Consider the following 17,736-nt stretch of genomic DNA (forward strand, 5'->3'; position numbering starts at 1 on the left):
ACTTTCCTCCCGAGAGCTTGTCCGGGTTCCCCTGCAGGTCTCCCGCTCACCCCGGAGCCTGCTGGAGAGAAGTGACCTTGTGGGCCGCATACTTTCTCGTGATGTGTACAGGAGAGGCCCACTGAGGCAGCCTGCGGCCTGCACACTCACGTCACTGGGGCCCTTCCTGCTCTACTGTCTACACGGTCTGCACCGCGCTCCCGTGGCCCCAGAGAAGGGGAGAGAGGCCCTCGCGCCCCAGCAGCGTGCGCGTGCCGGGCAGAGGCGGCTCTTCCACACTGATAAGAGAGAAGAATCCCAAACCACCAAAGCCATGCGATCTGGCGTGGGAGCAGGGACACGAGCAAAGGCCAAGAAGGTCTGAGCAGGTCCCTTCGACGCCCCTGTACAGTCTGGGTCTCTGACAAGCAACGGTACTTGAGTTAGGGTCAAAGGTGCTTTGTGAACTCCGGGAGGCCGGTCTAGCCTCTCGCCCGCCCGCGCCCCCCAGGCCCGCTGCACAGCCACGAGCCTGAGGCACCAGGACGCATGCGGTGTCCCGGCGCAGCCGCTGGCCCACAAACGGGAGGCAGCACCTGTCCTCCTGCACCCCAGGCCTGTGTGGAGCGGGGCACGAGAGAGATGAGAATGAGAGACGAAAACGCTGTGTGAACAGCGTCACACCTGTAAAACGAAAGAAGTGACAGGAGAGAACCGACCAGGAGGGCGCACGCTCTGCCCACTTCTGCCTGCCGCCTCCGCGCGAGGCCACCCTTGCCACAGCGGACAGTCGGCAGTGCAACCGACCCTGCCCGGCGAAGTAAGGGGACTATCGAAGCGCTCACAGCCCTGTGAGCACACACATGGCGGCAGCCTTTGTCACGGGCCCCCTCCTACCACGTGTCCGTGCACACAGTACCTGGACGGCCGGCGCCGGGCTGCGGCTCAGTTCCCGCGCCAGCTGCTCGGGCAGGCGTGGGGGGCCGCACTGGGGGACGCAGTATTGGGTTTGCCCCGAGGGTGATGGGCGGCGTGTCCTAGAGGCTGGCCCTCCAGCCATGGGGACACCTTCCCAGGAGCTCCAGGCTCTCATCCACAACGGTCTTTGCAGGGACATTACAGTTTCGCAGTTTCTCAACACACCAAGACACAGAGTCATACTCGTTTGATGAGTATTTAAATCATTTATTGCCATTAAGTTCCAGCACTTGTGGAGGCATGCCGCATGGAAGCAGAGACACGCTCTCGACCACTAGCAGGGACAGGGCCCGTGGCCAGCCGTCGGTGTCTAAAAATCCCAATTTCCTCTCTTCAGTTACTCATTAAGTAAATTCTACCAAGTAATATATGCATTACTGCAGATAAAACCATCACATGGACTCTTCATGAAGAGAAGGATATTCAGGGTGTGTAAGGCAGCAGAGAGTTGTTTTAGGGACTCTCAGCTATTTCTAGAAAAATTGGTTAGTAAAAATAGCATTCAGCTTATTTCCTCAGCAAGACTATTCTGAGGATGGAATCCGTGACTCAGCGGCACCGGCAAGGCCGTCCCTCCACACCCCTGGCTTCTCCTCTCCCGCTGGTAGGCTTATGCCTTTTTACTCATCCTGGAAATAAACACAAAGAAAGATCCAATGAGAAACAAATGTCACTGCCCGGCTCCAAGACCCTGGGTGGCATCGGGAAGACACCTTCGCATTTACTCCAGCTTCTCGGTTTATAAGAACAGTAACATTCCATCTCCGGTTAATCTGCGCTGCACTCACTGACCAATCAGTTTTAAATTCGGCAGCGCATTTTTTCCCCTTTCCAACGGCACATTTTTACTCAGAATCCGGTTCCCCCACGGCTAACATGATCTCTGCACACGCTGCTCACCGCCGGCTCGAGATTTAAGTTTCATTCTCCCCAACTGCCCAAACCGTGTGACGGTGCCGGGAGCTGCTTACTCGTGCTTGATGAGGCGTGCTCCCTGAACGAGCTGCGCTACCTCGTTGGTGGCGTGGCAGGCGAACAGGAGCCAGTTTCGAGGCTGCACCTTGTAGGCGAATCTCATGAAGGTCAGCGAGTAGCAACAGAGGGCTGCCGGGACAGCAAAGCCAGGCGTGACTCACAGTCCAGCAGACTCCGAGCTGCTGTGATCACAGATCGGCGGCCCAGTCGCCTTCACCAGAAAGCGAATCTCTTTGCTACAACCTTCCACAGACAACACACGTTGTTGCTTACACGCCCCCGCGACTGGGGAGCGCGCCCTGTGAATCCCTCTGCCGTCGGGGTTTTCCGTTAGCAAACACTACAGGCACGCGTTTGTTAGCTACCGCGGCTGTGGGCTCTAGCTGCTTTTTCTGCTCCCCCAGAGCTGTTCCCAACCCACCGTCTGAAACAACTGCTGCTTAATCCCCACAACAAGATTTTTAAGGTCAAATATCAGGATTTCAAATAAACTTAAGGGCACTTCTTCCAAGTAAAGTTCAAGAGGACACATTCTGCAGCTGCGTGGACTAGATCTGGAAGGCACACAGGACCTTGACACGTCCTGGGTGCGTATTTCCGAACAGCCCTGTTTCTCCCTCCCCGGAGCAAGCAGCACCGTGCAGGCCACCGTGCCTGTGTGTTACTTTCCGAGAGTGGCCGCGGCACCGCAGCTATAGCTGAAGAGCACACCCAGGAGCCTGTGACCCTGTAATTCCACGCGGTCAAGTCCTCCCCGTTATTCAAATCTGTGTCCTTACCAAACGTCATCCGCCCACTGATAATCTCTGGAGACTTTTTCATGTCATTGATGGCAGCAATGGGAAGACCCCAGTTGGCGACAGGGCCCCAGAAATGCTACAAAATGAGAGGAGAAGGAGACGGGTAAGGGGGCGGGAAGAGGAGGGGCGGGCTCCTTCCCGAACACCAGGAGCGACGCTGTGCGGGAACCTGACCTTCACGTGCAGGTGTACTGGTCAACGGCCGGCCGGCGAACGTCCGGGCACGGACTGTGCAAGGGTTTGCCCGGACTCGGCGGCTCTTCCAGGGTGAGCCCCGCGTCAGAAAGGAGCTGGCTGATCACCAAGGCCCCCGCCAGCTTCCAGATTACCTCGAGGTAATCTCAGTCCCACTCAGAGAACTTTAAATCAGATTAACTTCTTACCCAGTTCCCGCTGGCCACCACTTAAATCTCCTTACAACTATTCTCGGTAATATTATGTTTAAATCTCAAAAAACCTCTTTTTCAAATTTTCATTAAGATATTTGTCAAAATCTCTCCTAACGCCGATCCTAGATTGGAGATCATTTCTGAAGAAAGCATCTGTGAGAAGTGGCTTCCCAGCCTCTACGAGCTACATAGTTAGATCAGAGAGCTCGGAACCCCAGGGATACTAAGAAATTAAGACTGGAAGGTACTTTCAGAGTCACAGCAACAACCTATGTTTAGAGAAGTCTCAGTGGATTTTCACACTGTGATGGCAGCTGTCCCAGGACAGCAAAGCGATGTCACTCTAAGGCCATGTAAGTCAGTATCACGCTGTCAACGGCAGCGACAGCCAATCGATTTACGTTCTGAAGGTGAACCGAGTTCAGTGGCTTTTCCCATTAAACGAAAAAGGCTTTCATTAATGTACGATCTTCAATACTTGAACGCATGAAAGAAACCACCCCTTGTTGGCTCACCCCCTTTAGTGATCAGGCCACTCATCAGCGGCCCACTCCTGCCGTCAGGGCATTTCAGGCAAATTCAGACTGCTGAGTGCTTTTCTAACTTTGACCAGCACCGGCCAGGAGTCAGGAGTATCCGAAATTTCATGTAGAAGTAGGAAACAAGGGAAACGCAAGAAAAGCGACAACTACGTCTGGCCTACCAGGAGAATATTCTGTCGCGCTCACTTAACGCGCTGCACTGGAACCAGGAGACCCAGGCCGCAAGGAGGTGCAAAGCGCAGAGCTCCCAGGCCCGCACACAAGGTATGACCTCGTGCATCAGACACAGCTGGTGTGAGGAATCTCGAAGGTTCTGGGGCTGGGGGCGGGTTGGGGGGGGGCGCTAATCAGTCCTCTTGTCTCCGGACATTATCTGAGGGAGACTCATGTGCTGGAACTGTAATTTCTTACACCTGGACACGGAGTGGCTGCTCCCCACCCCCCACCAGAGCTCTGGAGAGCTCTGGAGAGGTCTGGAGTGGGAGGGTGCATCCCACAGCTCTGCTCTGTGCGTTGGTCCCAACATCTACCTTCTCGCGCACAGAGCTGGCGCTGGAACAGAGCCTGGAGAGTTTCTCCATGACCAGGCACAAAGGCGTCTCTGTCCACAGCTGGGGCCAAGGAGCAGGACCATGGCAGGATCTGGCACCTCAAGTAGCCCTGGGGGGCTTGGTTCACATGGTGGTATTCTAGGTTCTAGTTTGAGGCCTGTGACGTGTGAACAGAGCTCAGCAAGTTAGGGGAGATACACACACTTGTGATGATAAACACTGAGATACACCTGAAGCGGGTTTCTTAAAAAGTTCACAAAAGGTAAAAATGATCTCAAACAACAGTGTACGGAAAGAGGCGACTGTAGAACATGAAGAATTCATCCTTTCTATCGACTGCAAGCTTGAGTTCGCACGTCCCTGTTCGGAAACATGGGTTTGGTCCAGCTCAGCAGCCGGTGCACTGGTCCTGCCAGGAGTGAGCGCCCAGAGTGGACGAGAGCCCGCAAGGGGCCCCTGGGAGAGCCCCCAGCCACGGCGGCTGCGTCCACTAGCGCAAGCAAAGGAAGCCAGGCCTGCTGTCCGTAAGTCTGGCAGCGCACAAATTCTGCAAGAGCCTAAAATAAAGTAGAGCAGTTCTCTTACCGTGCTATTTTGTGAGGCGTCCCCAAGGTTCAGACGGGAGAGATGTGGGGGGAAAAAAGAAAAGATTAGATGTTTTGGAAGATCACGGCTCTATCGGGCTACTTCAACCTCACACGTGTGTTCAAGTTTCAGCAGCCAAACGACCAGCTGAGCCGCACACATTCCTAACAACAGCTCTGACCCAGCAAAACGAAACCTCTCCTTTACCCAGACAAGCGTAAGCCTGAGAGGGAAGCTGTCCCATGGAAATATAATGCAAGTCACTACCACGAGCCACATATGTCATTTCACAATTTCTAGAAGCCACATTAAAAGTAAAAAGAAACTACAGAATTGTGTTAGTTTATTCTAACCTGTCAAAAATAATTTAATTTGAACTGGTGCTCAACTAAAGCTTAGCAATGTGGCATTTCACATTCTGTCTTTGTACTAGGTGTCTGAGGTCTGGTGTCCTGACATCTGTGGCACGTGTCATTCGGCCTGGCCACGGGCTGGTGCTCTGCTGCCCTCTGCGGCTCACGGCGGCTACGCTCGGTGCAGGCTGGCGGGGCGCTCCTCTGGAAATGACTAGCTAGCGAGAGCACAGAGCTGCAGAACTCGAGGAACGCGGAGCCTTCACCATTTTGGCTAACAGGTTATCAACAGAACGAGAACCCCTAAAAACAGGTATATAATTTTACATTTTGTTCACTTCTAAGACTCTGGAACCTCAAACAGTGCCTGGCATTTTATAAGCATTCAGCAAGTCTTTGTTGAATGAATGAAAGAATAGTAAAAACTTACGACATTGTGTTCTTCTGAATGTTAAACTTGGTACCATTCAAAAATGCATCAAAAATTTTATGATGAATTACTTCTATTTCTGAAATGGCAATTCTTTTTGCAGGATATAGCTTAATTGTTTTTTCCAAATAAACTGATTTTGTACAAAATCTTAAAAGTTTAGGTACTGAGTTAATGAAATAAAATGATAAAATCTTTTATAAACACACATCCAATGGCTCTTTTCTCACCATTTTGACTTAGAGACCAAGAAGGTTCAAACTGCCAGCATGAAAATATCCACTGACAATGCTAATATAGTAATATTCTTCAAATAGTTTCTATTACGAAATATAAGAAGCCTAGAAAGAGCCTTTCGAGGTTAAGTGAGTTTTTAGAACAGATTATTTTTCAACTGTGGTAAGAGATCATGTTACCAAGACTATCTCATACGAAGTCCAAACCGAGCAGGGTGCTTTGCGGCAGAAGTTGGGGATTGCCCTACAGGATCCCACAGCGTAATCTAGTAGACTGTGGACCACACTCACCAGCAGGGTCACTACTCTTTGCCGTTGTCAGTTTCAAAGGTAGAATTTAGTGATTTACCAGTTGCGAAGCGCCCTGTGCTCATCACATCACTTAACCTCCTTCAAGCCCGTCACCCACTTACCTCATCCCCCAAACCCTTCCCCTGTGGTAACCCTCAGGTGGTTCCCTATAACAAAGAGTCTCTTATGGTTTGTCTCCTTCTCTATTTTCATCTTTTATTATTTTTCCTTCCCTTCTTCTATGTTCATGTTTTGTTTCTTAAAGTCCACAGGAGTGAAATCATAGTCTTTGCTTTCTCTGACTGGCTTATATTTCGCTTAGCATAATACACTCTAGTTCCATCCATGTCGTCGCAAAAGATGAGATTTCATTCTTCTTGATAGCTAAGTAATATTCCACTGTGTATATATACACAGCACCATTCATCTTCTTTATCTATTCATCTATCGATGGACATCATCTGGGCTCCTGTGGACATCACTGCTATAAACATTGGGGTGCAGGTGTCCCTTCAGATCACTGTGTTTGTATCCTTTGGATAAATACCCAGTAGTGCAATTACTGGGTCACTGAGTAGCTCTGTTTTTAACTTTTTGAGGAACCTCCATACTATTCTCCAGAGTGGCTGCACCAGCTTGCATTCCCACCAACAGTGCAGGAGGGTTCCCCTTTCTCTGCATCCTCACCAACATCACCAAGTCAGGAAACAACTTGTTAATTTTAGTCATTTGAATGGTGTGAGGTGGTTATCTCACCATGGTTTTGATCTGTATTTCCTTGATGCCGACTGATGTTGAGCATTTTTTCATGTGTCTGTTGGCCATTTGTATGTCCTCTTTGGACAAATGTCTATTCACGTCTTCTGCCCATTCCTTGACTAGAGATTTTTTTTTTCTTTCCTAGTTTCACTATTCTTAAAGCATCTTTGTTCAAGATCTGAACAAAGAACCAGATTTAATTAGCTATAAATTACCAGTGGCACATTTCTGCCATGAAAATACTTTAAAAGATGTAGTTTTAAAAATCTAAAATGTCAACTTGGAGATAATTCGGTTTTCAATTCAGGACTCTGTGAACTGTACAGCAATTCAAATGCTACCCTATTTTACAGCATGAAAATGCTTACACAAAAAAAGCTTATCTTCCAACCAAGAATATCCTACCCAGCTAAGTTATCATTCAGAATAGAAGGCAAGAGAATTTTCCAGACAAGCAAGAGCTAAAGAAGTTCATTACCATTAAATTAGCCTTATAAGTAACATGTTATTTGGTAATAAGAACATACACAAAAGAATAAATCTCACTGGAAAAATAAATATATAGTAAAGGTAAGTCAAATAACTACTTATAAAGCTAGTATGAAGGTTAAAAGACAAAAGTAGCAAAAATAACAATGATTACAGTAATTAGTTAAGGAACAAGATAAAAAGACATAAAATATATCAAAAATATAAATTAAGGGGGAGGGGTGCTGAGCTTTAGAATGAGATCAAACTTACAGTTGTTATCAACTGAAAACTGACTGTTACAGATACAGGTTGTTATATATAAGCCTCATGGTAACCACAGAGCAAAAACCTGGAGTAAATGACAAAAAAATAAAGAAAGGGAATTAAAACAGCAAAGGAAGACAGTGAGAGAACAGCGTAGCAGAGAACTACAAAATATCCAGAAAATAAGCAAAATGGCAAGAAGCATATACCAACAACGATTCCTTTAAATGTAAACAGACCAAATTCTTCAATCAAAAGAATAGCTGAATCAGTTAAAAAAAAAAAAAAGATTCATCTATATGCTATCTACAATATGCTTTTGATGTAAGAACACACACACTAAAATGAAAGGATAGAAAAAGTTTCCACACAAATGGAAACCAAAAGAATGGAGTTATCTATACTGATATCAGAAAAAATAGACTTTAAAACAAAGACTGTAATAAGAGTGTTACATAATGGTAAAGGGGTTAATCCAACAAGGGGACATAATAGTTGGGACACAGGAGCATCTAAATATATAAATATGTAAAGCTAATGCGCACATGCCTAAAGGGTGACACAGCCACCAACTTAATAATAGCAGAGGACTTAAATACCTTGCTTATATCAATGGATAAATCATCCAGATAGGGGCACCTGGGTGACTCAGCGGGTTAAGCCTTCAGCTCAGGTCATGATCTCAGGGTTCTGGGATCGAGCCCCGCATCAGGCTCTCTGCTCAGCAGGGAGCCTGCTTCCCCCTCGTTCTCTGCCTGCCTCTCTGCCTACTTGTGATCTCTCTCCCTCAGTCAAATAAATTAATAAAATATTTTTTAAAAATCCAGATAAAATTGATCAGAACATTGGCCTTCACTGACAAGTTAGACCACCTGAAGGTAACAGATACATATAAAGAACACTTCATCCAAAAGCAACAAAATATATATTCTTCTTAAGTGCACATGAACATTTTCCAAGACAGATCATATATTAGGTCACAAAACAGGTCTTAATAAATCTAAGATTGAAACCCAGCATCTTTTCCAACCATCATGATATGAAACTAGAAATTAATTACATGAAGAAAGCTAGAAAACTCATAAATATATGGAGATTAAACATGCTACTGAGTAACTGATAGGTCAAAGAAGAAATAAAAAATGTCTTGAGACAATCGAAGATGGAAATTTATCATACCAAAATTTAAGGGCTGCAGCAAAAGCAGTTCTACAAAAGAAGCTAAAAGCAGTAAAAGCCTACTTCAAGAAACAAGAAAAGTCTCAAACAACCTAACATACTTCGAGGAACTATAAAAAGAACAAAAGAAGCCCCAAGTTACTGGGGTTATTTTGAAGAAAATAACAAAGATTAGAGCAGAAATAAATGAAATTGGAACCAAAAAAGAGCCAGACACACCAAGAAAAAAAGAGGGAACTCCAATAAAACCAAAATGAAAGAAATACTAGAAGTGATACCACGGCAATACAAAGGACTGTAAGAGACTACTATGAGTAATTGTACACCAACAAACTAGACAACCCAGAAGAAATGGATGAATTCCTAGAAACACAGAACCTACCAAGACTGAATCATGATAAAACAGAAAATCTGAACAGATTACTAGTGAAGGGGCTGAAATCAGTGATCAAAAACCTCCCCACAAACAGAAGTCAGGACCACAGAGCTTCCCGAGTGAACTCTACCAAATATTCAAAGAAGAATCAATACCAATCCCTTTCAAACACTTCCAGAAGCTAGAAGAGGGGAGAACTCTTAGAAAACCATTTTCCAAGGCCAGCACCGCCCTGATACCAAAGAGAAACAAGGGTGCCGTACAGAAAGGGAAATTACAAGCCAATATCCCTGATGGACACAGATGCAAAAATCCTCAAATACGAGCAAACCAACTCAACAATACGTTAGAAGGAGCATCCACTCTGATCAGTGAGATTTATCCCCGGGCGTCTAGGATGGTTTGGCATCCACGCATCAGTGTGCTATATTCCACACTACACCACATCAACAAAGTGAAGGCCACAAAAAATATGAGCATCTCAACAGATGAGATGGCAAGAAGCATATACCAACAACGAAGGAAGAAAAATTGACAAAACTGAATACCCATTTATGATACTAACTCTCAATAAAGGAGAAAGAAAGACTGCACTGATAAAACAGCAACTGGACATAATAAAGACACATAAAACAAGCACACAGCTCACGCCACACTCAACGGTGAAAAGCTGAAAGCTATTCCTCTAAGGCTGGAAACAAGGATGTCTGCTCTCACCACTTATTCCACATATACTGGATGTCCCAGCCAGAGCAATTAGGGGAGAAAAAGAAAGGACACTGAAATTAGAAAGAAACTAAAACCGTCACCATTTGTGGGGCCCCTGGTTGGCTCAGTTGGTAGAGCACATGACTTTTGATCTTGACCTTGTGAGTTCCAGCCCCATGTTGGCTGTAGGAGATTATTTAAAAATAAAATCTTTAAGGAGCACTAGGTCCTCAGTTGTTTAAGTGCCTCTTGATTTTGCCTCAGGTCATGATCTCAGGGTCGTGAAACTGAACCTGGAGAAGGGGTCCACACTCAGCAGGGACTCTGCTTAAGTTCTCCTCCCCTTCCCTCTGCCCCTCACCCTGCTCCTGTGCTCCTTCTCGGGTAAATAAATCTTAAAAAAAAAAAAAAAAAAAAAAAGATCTTGGGGGGGAAACTGTTACTATTTATGGTTAATGTGTTATAAAGTAGAGCCCGGGAGACTCCACCAAAAAATGCTACACAAATTTAGTAAAATTACAGATTATAAATCAGTATACAGAAATCTGTTGTTTCTTTACAATAATAAACTATCAGAAAGAAATTGAGAAAATAATCCCATTTATAATTGCATCAAAAAGATAAAATACCTAGAAATAAATTTAATCAAGGAAGTGAAAGACCTGTATGTTGAAAACTATAAGATATTAACCAAAAAAAAAAAAAAAAAAAACAAAAAAAAAAAAAAAAAAAACTAAAGATGACACAAGGAAACACAAAGCCATTCCATGCTCAGGGATGGAAGAACTAATATTGTTAAAATATTCATACTACCCAGCAACAGAGCCAATGAAAGCCCTATCAAAATCCCAATGACATTTTTCACAGAAATAGAACAATCCTAAAATTTGCATGGAATCATAAAAGACCTTGAACAGGCAAAGCAATTTTGAAAAAGAACAAAGCTGGAGGCATCAGGCCTCCTGATTTCAATCTATATAACAAAGATGTAGAATTAAAACTGTAGTACTGGCATAAAAATGGACAGAGCTCGGGGCGCCTGGGTGGCTCAGTGGGTTAAGCCTCTGCCTTCAGCTCAGGTCATGCTCTCAGGGTCCTGGGATCGAGCCCCAGTGCCAGGCTTTCTGCTCAGAGGGGAGCCTGCTTCCTCCCCCCAGCCGTCCTGCCGCCACCTGCCCCTCTGCCTACTTGTGATCTCTTGCTCTCTGTCAAATAAATAAATTTTTTTAAAAAATTAAAAGTTAAGTGTTTGTCGCTCTCGCCAGCAAGAACGACCCGGAGCCAGGGAGTGACAAGCCTGCGAATCTTTATCGTCCCTCACCCGGACGTTGACCCTCTTTATACCCCCTCTCCTCCCATCAGCAGGCTGTACCCGGGAAAGGGAGCTGATCAACACTTAGCATGATAAAAGGCACGCAGTGTCCTCGGGCTTCCTGTTCTGGGCATGGCCGATCGTCATTCAGGTGGTGCGCAGGTGACCTGCCTGGCCGCAGGCACCATGTTGCGTATTATGTACGTAGCTGCCCCCGACAAGTGTTGGCAAAGACGGGCATGTCAACTGGTTGTGCACTATTGGTGGGAATGTCACTGGTGTGGCCACTGTGGGACACAGTACGGAAGTCCCTCAAAAACCTAACCCTTAAGTCAGTATGACCCCAAATTCCCCTTCTGGGTATTTGAAGAAAGCTAAGACACTAATTTGAAAAGATATATACACCCCATGTTCACTGAGGCATTATTTACAACAGCCAAGATAGGAAAACCATCTCACTGGCCCCGATGGATGGATAAAGAAGCCGTAGTGCGTGTATACGAGGGTATTACTGAGCCGTGAAGAACGAATCGGACCATTTGCAACAATGTGGAAGGACAACAAGAGCACTGTGCTACGTGAAGTCAGTCGGAAAAGACAAATACTGCGTATCTCTCTTGTATGTGGAATCTTCAGAAACACACACTCAGTGGGTACTGAGAACGGACGGGTGTTACCAGAGGCAGAGACTGGGCGATGCAGGAAACGGGTGAGCTGTTTTGTTAGAATTTAAATAAGTTGAAGAAAAATTCAAAAAGAATGTAATGTTGATGATTTAAAACATGATTTAATGACTGTAAAACACTCAGAGGATAGAGTCACTCTAAATACTGGCAGGTACAAAACTCCACAACTCAACATTCCTTAATTCCATGTCACTTGTCCAAACCATGAACCAACTACTAACTCAGAAAATCGCAAATCCGTATTTTTGCATTTTATCAGAGCCACGCGAGTGAAAAGGGGTATGTGCATCTGTTCCAAGGAACGATAAATTTTTAAGCAACACACAAACTTCAGTTTCGGGAGAGTTATGTAAAACTGTAATAAAGAAATATCCCTGGTTTTGGGGCCCCTGGGTGGCTCCATCGGTTGAATGTCCCACTCTTGATTTCGGCTCAGGTCATCATCTCGGGGTTCTGAGAAGCCTGGAGATGGGCTCCCTGCTCAGCGCAGAGTCCGCCTGAGACCCTGTCCCTCCTCCCCCACCCCCGGGCCCTGCACCGGTGTGCACGCGTGCTCTCACATCAATCAATCTTAAAAAAAAAAAAAAATACCCCTGATTTTCTATTTGGTATGCTGCCTTTATTTACATGAAGGTTAAAACAAACAAACAAAAAGTATAAGGGTCTTTCTTCTCGTGTTCAGTTACACCCTTAACTCTCAGGAGGAAACTGAACTGTCCTGGCAGAGGATGATGGTGGAGGTGATGGACAGCCACTGTGTGGTTCCAAACAAAACCAAACTCCCAAAACTTTTCCTTGTTTTTCTCATTAATTTGGAAGTGGCTGTTGGGTTCGAGACTTCTTCTAAGCTCATTTTTATTTTCATAATATCTCCTGAACACTGCGAATCTGAGCTTCTCATTTTCCTAGAATTACGGACAGTAACTGTTCGGTTTCTCTGAAAGCACCGTTAGTCCCTGTCCCTGGTCATTTGCTTAGATAGTACGAAGGGAATCCAAGTGACAGGCTCGCAGTCTACTAACTGGACGACGGAAACGACCTCTGGGCACTGGACGGTGCGGGCAACAGGGCTCTCGTATGGCCAGTTCTGCTTCAACTCCATCTGCTGCATGAAATGTCTAAAGGTCAGTCACACGGCGGGGAAGGGAAGCCAGCAGCAGGGCACCGGCGGCCGAGGGGCAGAGAGAAGAGGCACAAAGCACCTTTCACCTTACTTCTTTTTTAAAAGATGTTATTTATTTATTTATTTAAATGAGAGAGAGAGAGAGAGACAACGAGTTGGGGTCAGGAGCAGAGGGAGAGGGGCAAGTGGACGGTGCGTTGAGCACAGAGCCCGACAAAGGGCTCAGTCTCAGGACCCTGAGATCAGGACCTGAGCTGAAGTCAACAGTCGGATGCTTAACTGACTGAGCCCACCCGAGCGCCCCGACCTTACTTCTTTTTGAAACCACTCTTGTGCACTGCTATTCTCCTCTGAACCCTAACCCGACTTCCCCGCTGTGGCTCCGTGAACTTGGTGTCCAGAGGCCTCAAGTTCGGACTAGATATCACTTCCTCGCGTGGCGAGCGAGGGCTGGCCTATCAGACGCCTAAGGTCTGTCCCAGGGGCGCTCTTCTATCGCTCAGGAAGGGGTCCCTGTCGTCCTACGGCCACTTTCCACCTGGGTAGTAAAGAGAGATCCTTAAAGCTTTCCTGAAAACAAGGAGTTAAAATTAGAACAGCATTCCTTATTAACTAAAGACTATCCCTGGCAAACACCCCATTAATTTCGGATTTCTAAGTGTGCTGACAGACTGATGAACGTAAAATCCTCCATGATCTAGGTTCTGCTTAAGAAACCACCCTCCACACGTGCACATCCGAACACATACGTGCACGCATCCGCCCGCTCGCAGGGAGGCTCCGTCCGCAGAGTGAGCCTGCAGACCACTGCGGGCCCCGCCACGGACGCACTCGTCCCGCCTCAACACGCACCCTTCGATCTCACTGGTCCTTCCCGACCCAAACTCAGGACAGCGAGGAATGACAGGAGCAGCAAAAGCAGAAAGAGCTATCTTCTTTTACTCCATTAAGAAGGCATATGGAGAAATAATCACACACACACACACACACACACACACACACACACACAAAACATAGGGGGTGCCTGTGACTCAGTCAGTCAAGCGCACGACTCTTGATCTCAGGGTCATGAGTTCGAGTCCCACATTGGGTGTGGAGATTACTTAAAAAAAAAAAAAAATAGTAGAGATCCAGGAAGTTCTTGATTCAAGATCCTCACTAAGGTAGAAATCGTGAGAGGAAGGGCGCCCTGGGTGGCTTAGGTGTTAAGCATCTGCCTTCGGCTTGAGTCACGATCCCAGGGTCCAGGGATCGATCCCCGCATCAGGCCCCCTGCTTGGTGGGGATCCTGCTTCTCTCCCTCTCCCACTCCCCCTGCTTGTGTTCTCTCCTCTCTGTGTCTGTCTCTGTCAAATAAATAAATAAAAATCTTAAAAAAAAAACAAAACAAAACCGTGAGAGGGAGATGGAAGGCACCGGGAAGAGCACCAGAACCAGGGAACGAAGCACGGATCATTACTTCTGTCAAGCACTATGCCATGTTGGCAAACAGCTACCAAAGCACAAGAGGTGAGTAACTGCCCAGGACACCGTGAAAGATCACCAGGGCTAGTGTTCTAACTCATCATTCGGGTTTAATAACACTACCGTAAACCACTTCTAGTAAAAATTGTCAGAAATTACTTGGTATTATTTAATATTAAAACCCTATTGAAGGGATCCCTGGCTGGCTCAGTTGTTAAGCGTCTGCCTTCAGCTCAGGTCATGGCCCCAGGGTCCTGGGATCGAGCCCTGCATCGGGCTCCCTGCTCGGCAGAAGTCTGCTTCTCCCTCTCCCAGGCTTGTGTTCCCTCTCTCGCTGTCTCTCTCACGGTCATAAAATTAAAAATCTTTAAAAGAAAAAAAAAAAACACCTATTTAGTTGTGCCCGGTTATCCTGGTAATGCCTTTTACAACTGTTTTCTTCCATGTGTGGAAGTGTGGCTCCAATCAAAGTCCACACCACGTACAGTCAGAGCCTGTTTCTGTCCTTACCTTCTGTTTCTCTGTGGAGAAAATCAACATCTCAAAATACACCCTGAGGGATGCCTGGCATTTGAGCAGGTAGAGCACAAGCTCTGCTTCTCAGGGTTATGAGCTAAAGCCTCATGTCGGGTGTAGAACACTCTTAAAAATAATTTTTTTTTTAAGATTTTGTTTATTTATTTGACAGAGAGAGAGATCACAAGTAGGCAGAGAGAGAGAGGGAAGCAGGTTCCCCACTTAGCAGAGAGCCCGATGTGGGGCTCGATCCCAGGACCCTGAGATCATGAACTGAGCCGAAGGCCGACGCTTAACCCACTGAGCCACCCAGGTGCCCCACTTAAAAATAAATTCTTAAAAAGAAAAAAATACACTCGAAAATCCACTTTAGTAAGAAAGATATTTCAACCTTACTCATAAAATGTGACTGATTCAAGTTTAAAATATCTCTATAAAATGACTTTAAATTTTTGCTAAAACATTCAACTATGTTATTAAAATAGTTTTTAAAATTCTAGAACAGGGTGCCTGGGTGACTCAGTCATTATGCATCTGCCTTTGGCCAGGTCATTATCCCACAGCCCTGGGATCGAGCCCCACATCAGGCTCTCTGCTCAGCAGGAAGCCTGCTTCTCCTTCTCCCATTACCCCTGCTTGTGTTCCCTCTCTTGTGCGCTTGCGCTCTCTCTCTCTCTCTCCCTCTTCCGCCCTCTCTGTTAAATAAATAAAATCTTTTAAAAAATGAAATAAAAAACAAAATTCTAGAACAGCTTTAATTTAGAAATAGCTCTAGATCCCTTCAGTAGGCTGTAAATAAATCCAGATCTTCAGCTGGCAGGGAGTGCAAAGTCGATAGAACAAGTTACTGAGGTGAGAAGAATCATGTCTGATCCGGAAGAGGGACACAAGTAAGTTTTCTTCTTTATGCTTCATTCTGCTTCACAAAAGCACAGCAGGGCTGTGAGCCAGAAGCTTGGAAGAACACAGAGGGAAAACTTTCCTCTGGTAAGCTCTAGGAGAAAGAGTTTCTCTTTCCAGGAGAAAAAGCTTAAATAAAGAAAGATGCTGGGGGGAGGTCTGGATACGAGCCTCAAACCACCCTCCAACACTGGCAGTGCTGGCAGGAAATCCCACTGTTCCAAGAATGGTATCGAACTCAAGCCTGGATCTCACCCCACATACCCAGTTCACAAAAGTGATTCCAGGTAAAAAATCACCAAGTTTTAGGCCTCACACTTAAGATTTTTAACTTTATCCATTAAAAGTATACAATGTTTCTGCTCTCACACAGAAAATAGCAGAGTGTAAACTGAACAGTGATTTGGAGTTTCCGAATATCTTCACATCCCTCATGCCGTTTAATGTTCTTAAGAACCCAACCAGATAAGGCATCATCATTAAACCCATGTCATAGTAACAGGTCCACTGGGATTGGACTTGCTTGTGATCCACTGGTTAGGAGCAGTTCTTCTGTCTGGGGCCCTAGCAGGCAGCTCTCTTCCTGGACACTGCAATTCTCTGCTTTTCCTCATTACTCAGAGCCTAACTCAAAGTAACACCGGAAAAAGTATGTACATACTAAGCCACATGATGTTCGTCTTAGGAAAAGAGGTTAGGCTGTATGTCAAAGTCAAAGTATTTCACGGAAAAGCCTGCCTCTCAGAAACAAATCCACTAGAGGAAAAAAGAAAAAGAAATAGAAAATAATCGTAAAAATAGTAATAGAAATAAAAAATAGGAAACCAAACTCTCTTCCTGGAAAATACACTTAAACTATTCCTATTATTACGTAATTCCTATTATTACTTTACATAACACTGCTACAAATGTTAGGTAACCATCGGTATTTTTTTTAAATATGAGTAAGAGTAACTGGTTGACTCTTAATTATTCTATACAATTTTGTCCTTAGCTGAACCTACAGACTAGGAAGACTCCGAAGCAGGAAGCGTGCGAAGCAGAGGCAGGGTCCACAAGGCAGGGGAGGCTGGCCGCAGGGACGAAGCACAGACCCCCGCACTACTCCGTGCTCAGATTTCCCCAACACCGACAGGGAACTCATTCCTCAGTTGTCTGACAAACAGCCCCGCTGCACAGCACTAAACACGGGTTCACTAACCACAGTGCCTTTCAAGTACAAAAGCTCCCCGGCTGGAGAGTCAGGAGTGAAGCTCGTTTCCAAACGCACTGCACCCACCACGTGAGCCGGCATCACCTGTCTCAGCCGCGCCGTGAGGTCGGCGTAAAGAGCATCTGCCCAAAGCCCAGGCCTTTCCATCAGTCCTTTCTACACGGGCAAAAATCCGGCTGCTCTCACACCGCGGCTCTGCGCGGTTCCCGGACGTCTGTCTCCCCGGGCGGCAGGACTCGCCTCCCGACACACCATTGGCTACTGAAAACACGGAGACGGACAGACGGACGAAACAGGGCCCCACCCCTCACCAGGTTTTAAACCACGACCCAGGAAAACCAGAAACCATGCCCCTAAGAGAAGCTACTCAGAACCGCTGCAAGGTCACAGCGCGCGTTCGGCAGTAACCGCCGGCGCCCCAAGGGGCGGGTGGAAGCCAACCAAGTGTCCTCGGGCCTCCCACCCGCCGGAGCCTGACACTCCGACCGGACAGAAGTCCAGCGAGAGCGGGCGCGGCCTCGGGGACACTCCGGCTCGGTCGGCAGAACAGCCGATGCACAGCGGCGCCGCCTGACGCGCCTCGGCTCACACGGGTCCCGGAACCCCGAAAACCGGAGGGCGGCCGGGACGCAGCCCCGCGCTCCGCAGCAGCCCCC

General features: G+C 46.6%; 1 protein-coding gene across 2 annotated transcripts in view; it reads right to left on the reverse strand.

Annotated features, from left to right (window-relative positions):
• Positions 1–1,143: 1,143 nt before the first annotated feature.
• Positions 1,144–17,736, reverse strand: part of MPC1 (mitochondrial pyruvate carrier 1) — a 17,479-nt gene continuing 886 nt past the window's right edge. Inside the window, exons 2-5 of one of the 2 annotated variants that reach the window (XM_059401411.1) lie at positions 11,749–11,752; positions 2,712–2,808; positions 1,929–2,061; positions 1,144–1,586 (exon numbers count right to left, since the gene is read on the reverse strand). In XM_059401411.1, the coding sequence (XP_059257394.1) occupies positions 1,568–1,586; positions 1,929–2,061; positions 2,712–2,808; positions 11,749–11,752 (253 nt within the window). In that variant the 3' untranslated portion in view covers positions 1,144–1,567. The remainder of the gene's footprint in view (positions 1,587–1,928; positions 2,062–2,711; positions 2,809–11,748; positions 11,753–17,736) is intronic. The other variant, XM_059401409.1, reaches the window with a different exon arrangement.

This window comes from Mustela nigripes, chromosome 5, assembly GCF_022355385.1.
Source record: "Mustela nigripes isolate SB6536 chromosome 5, MUSNIG.SB6536, whole genome shotgun sequence".
In the NCBI taxonomy this organism is placed as follows: Eukaryota; Metazoa; Chordata; class Mammalia; order Carnivora; family Mustelidae; genus Mustela; species Mustela nigripes.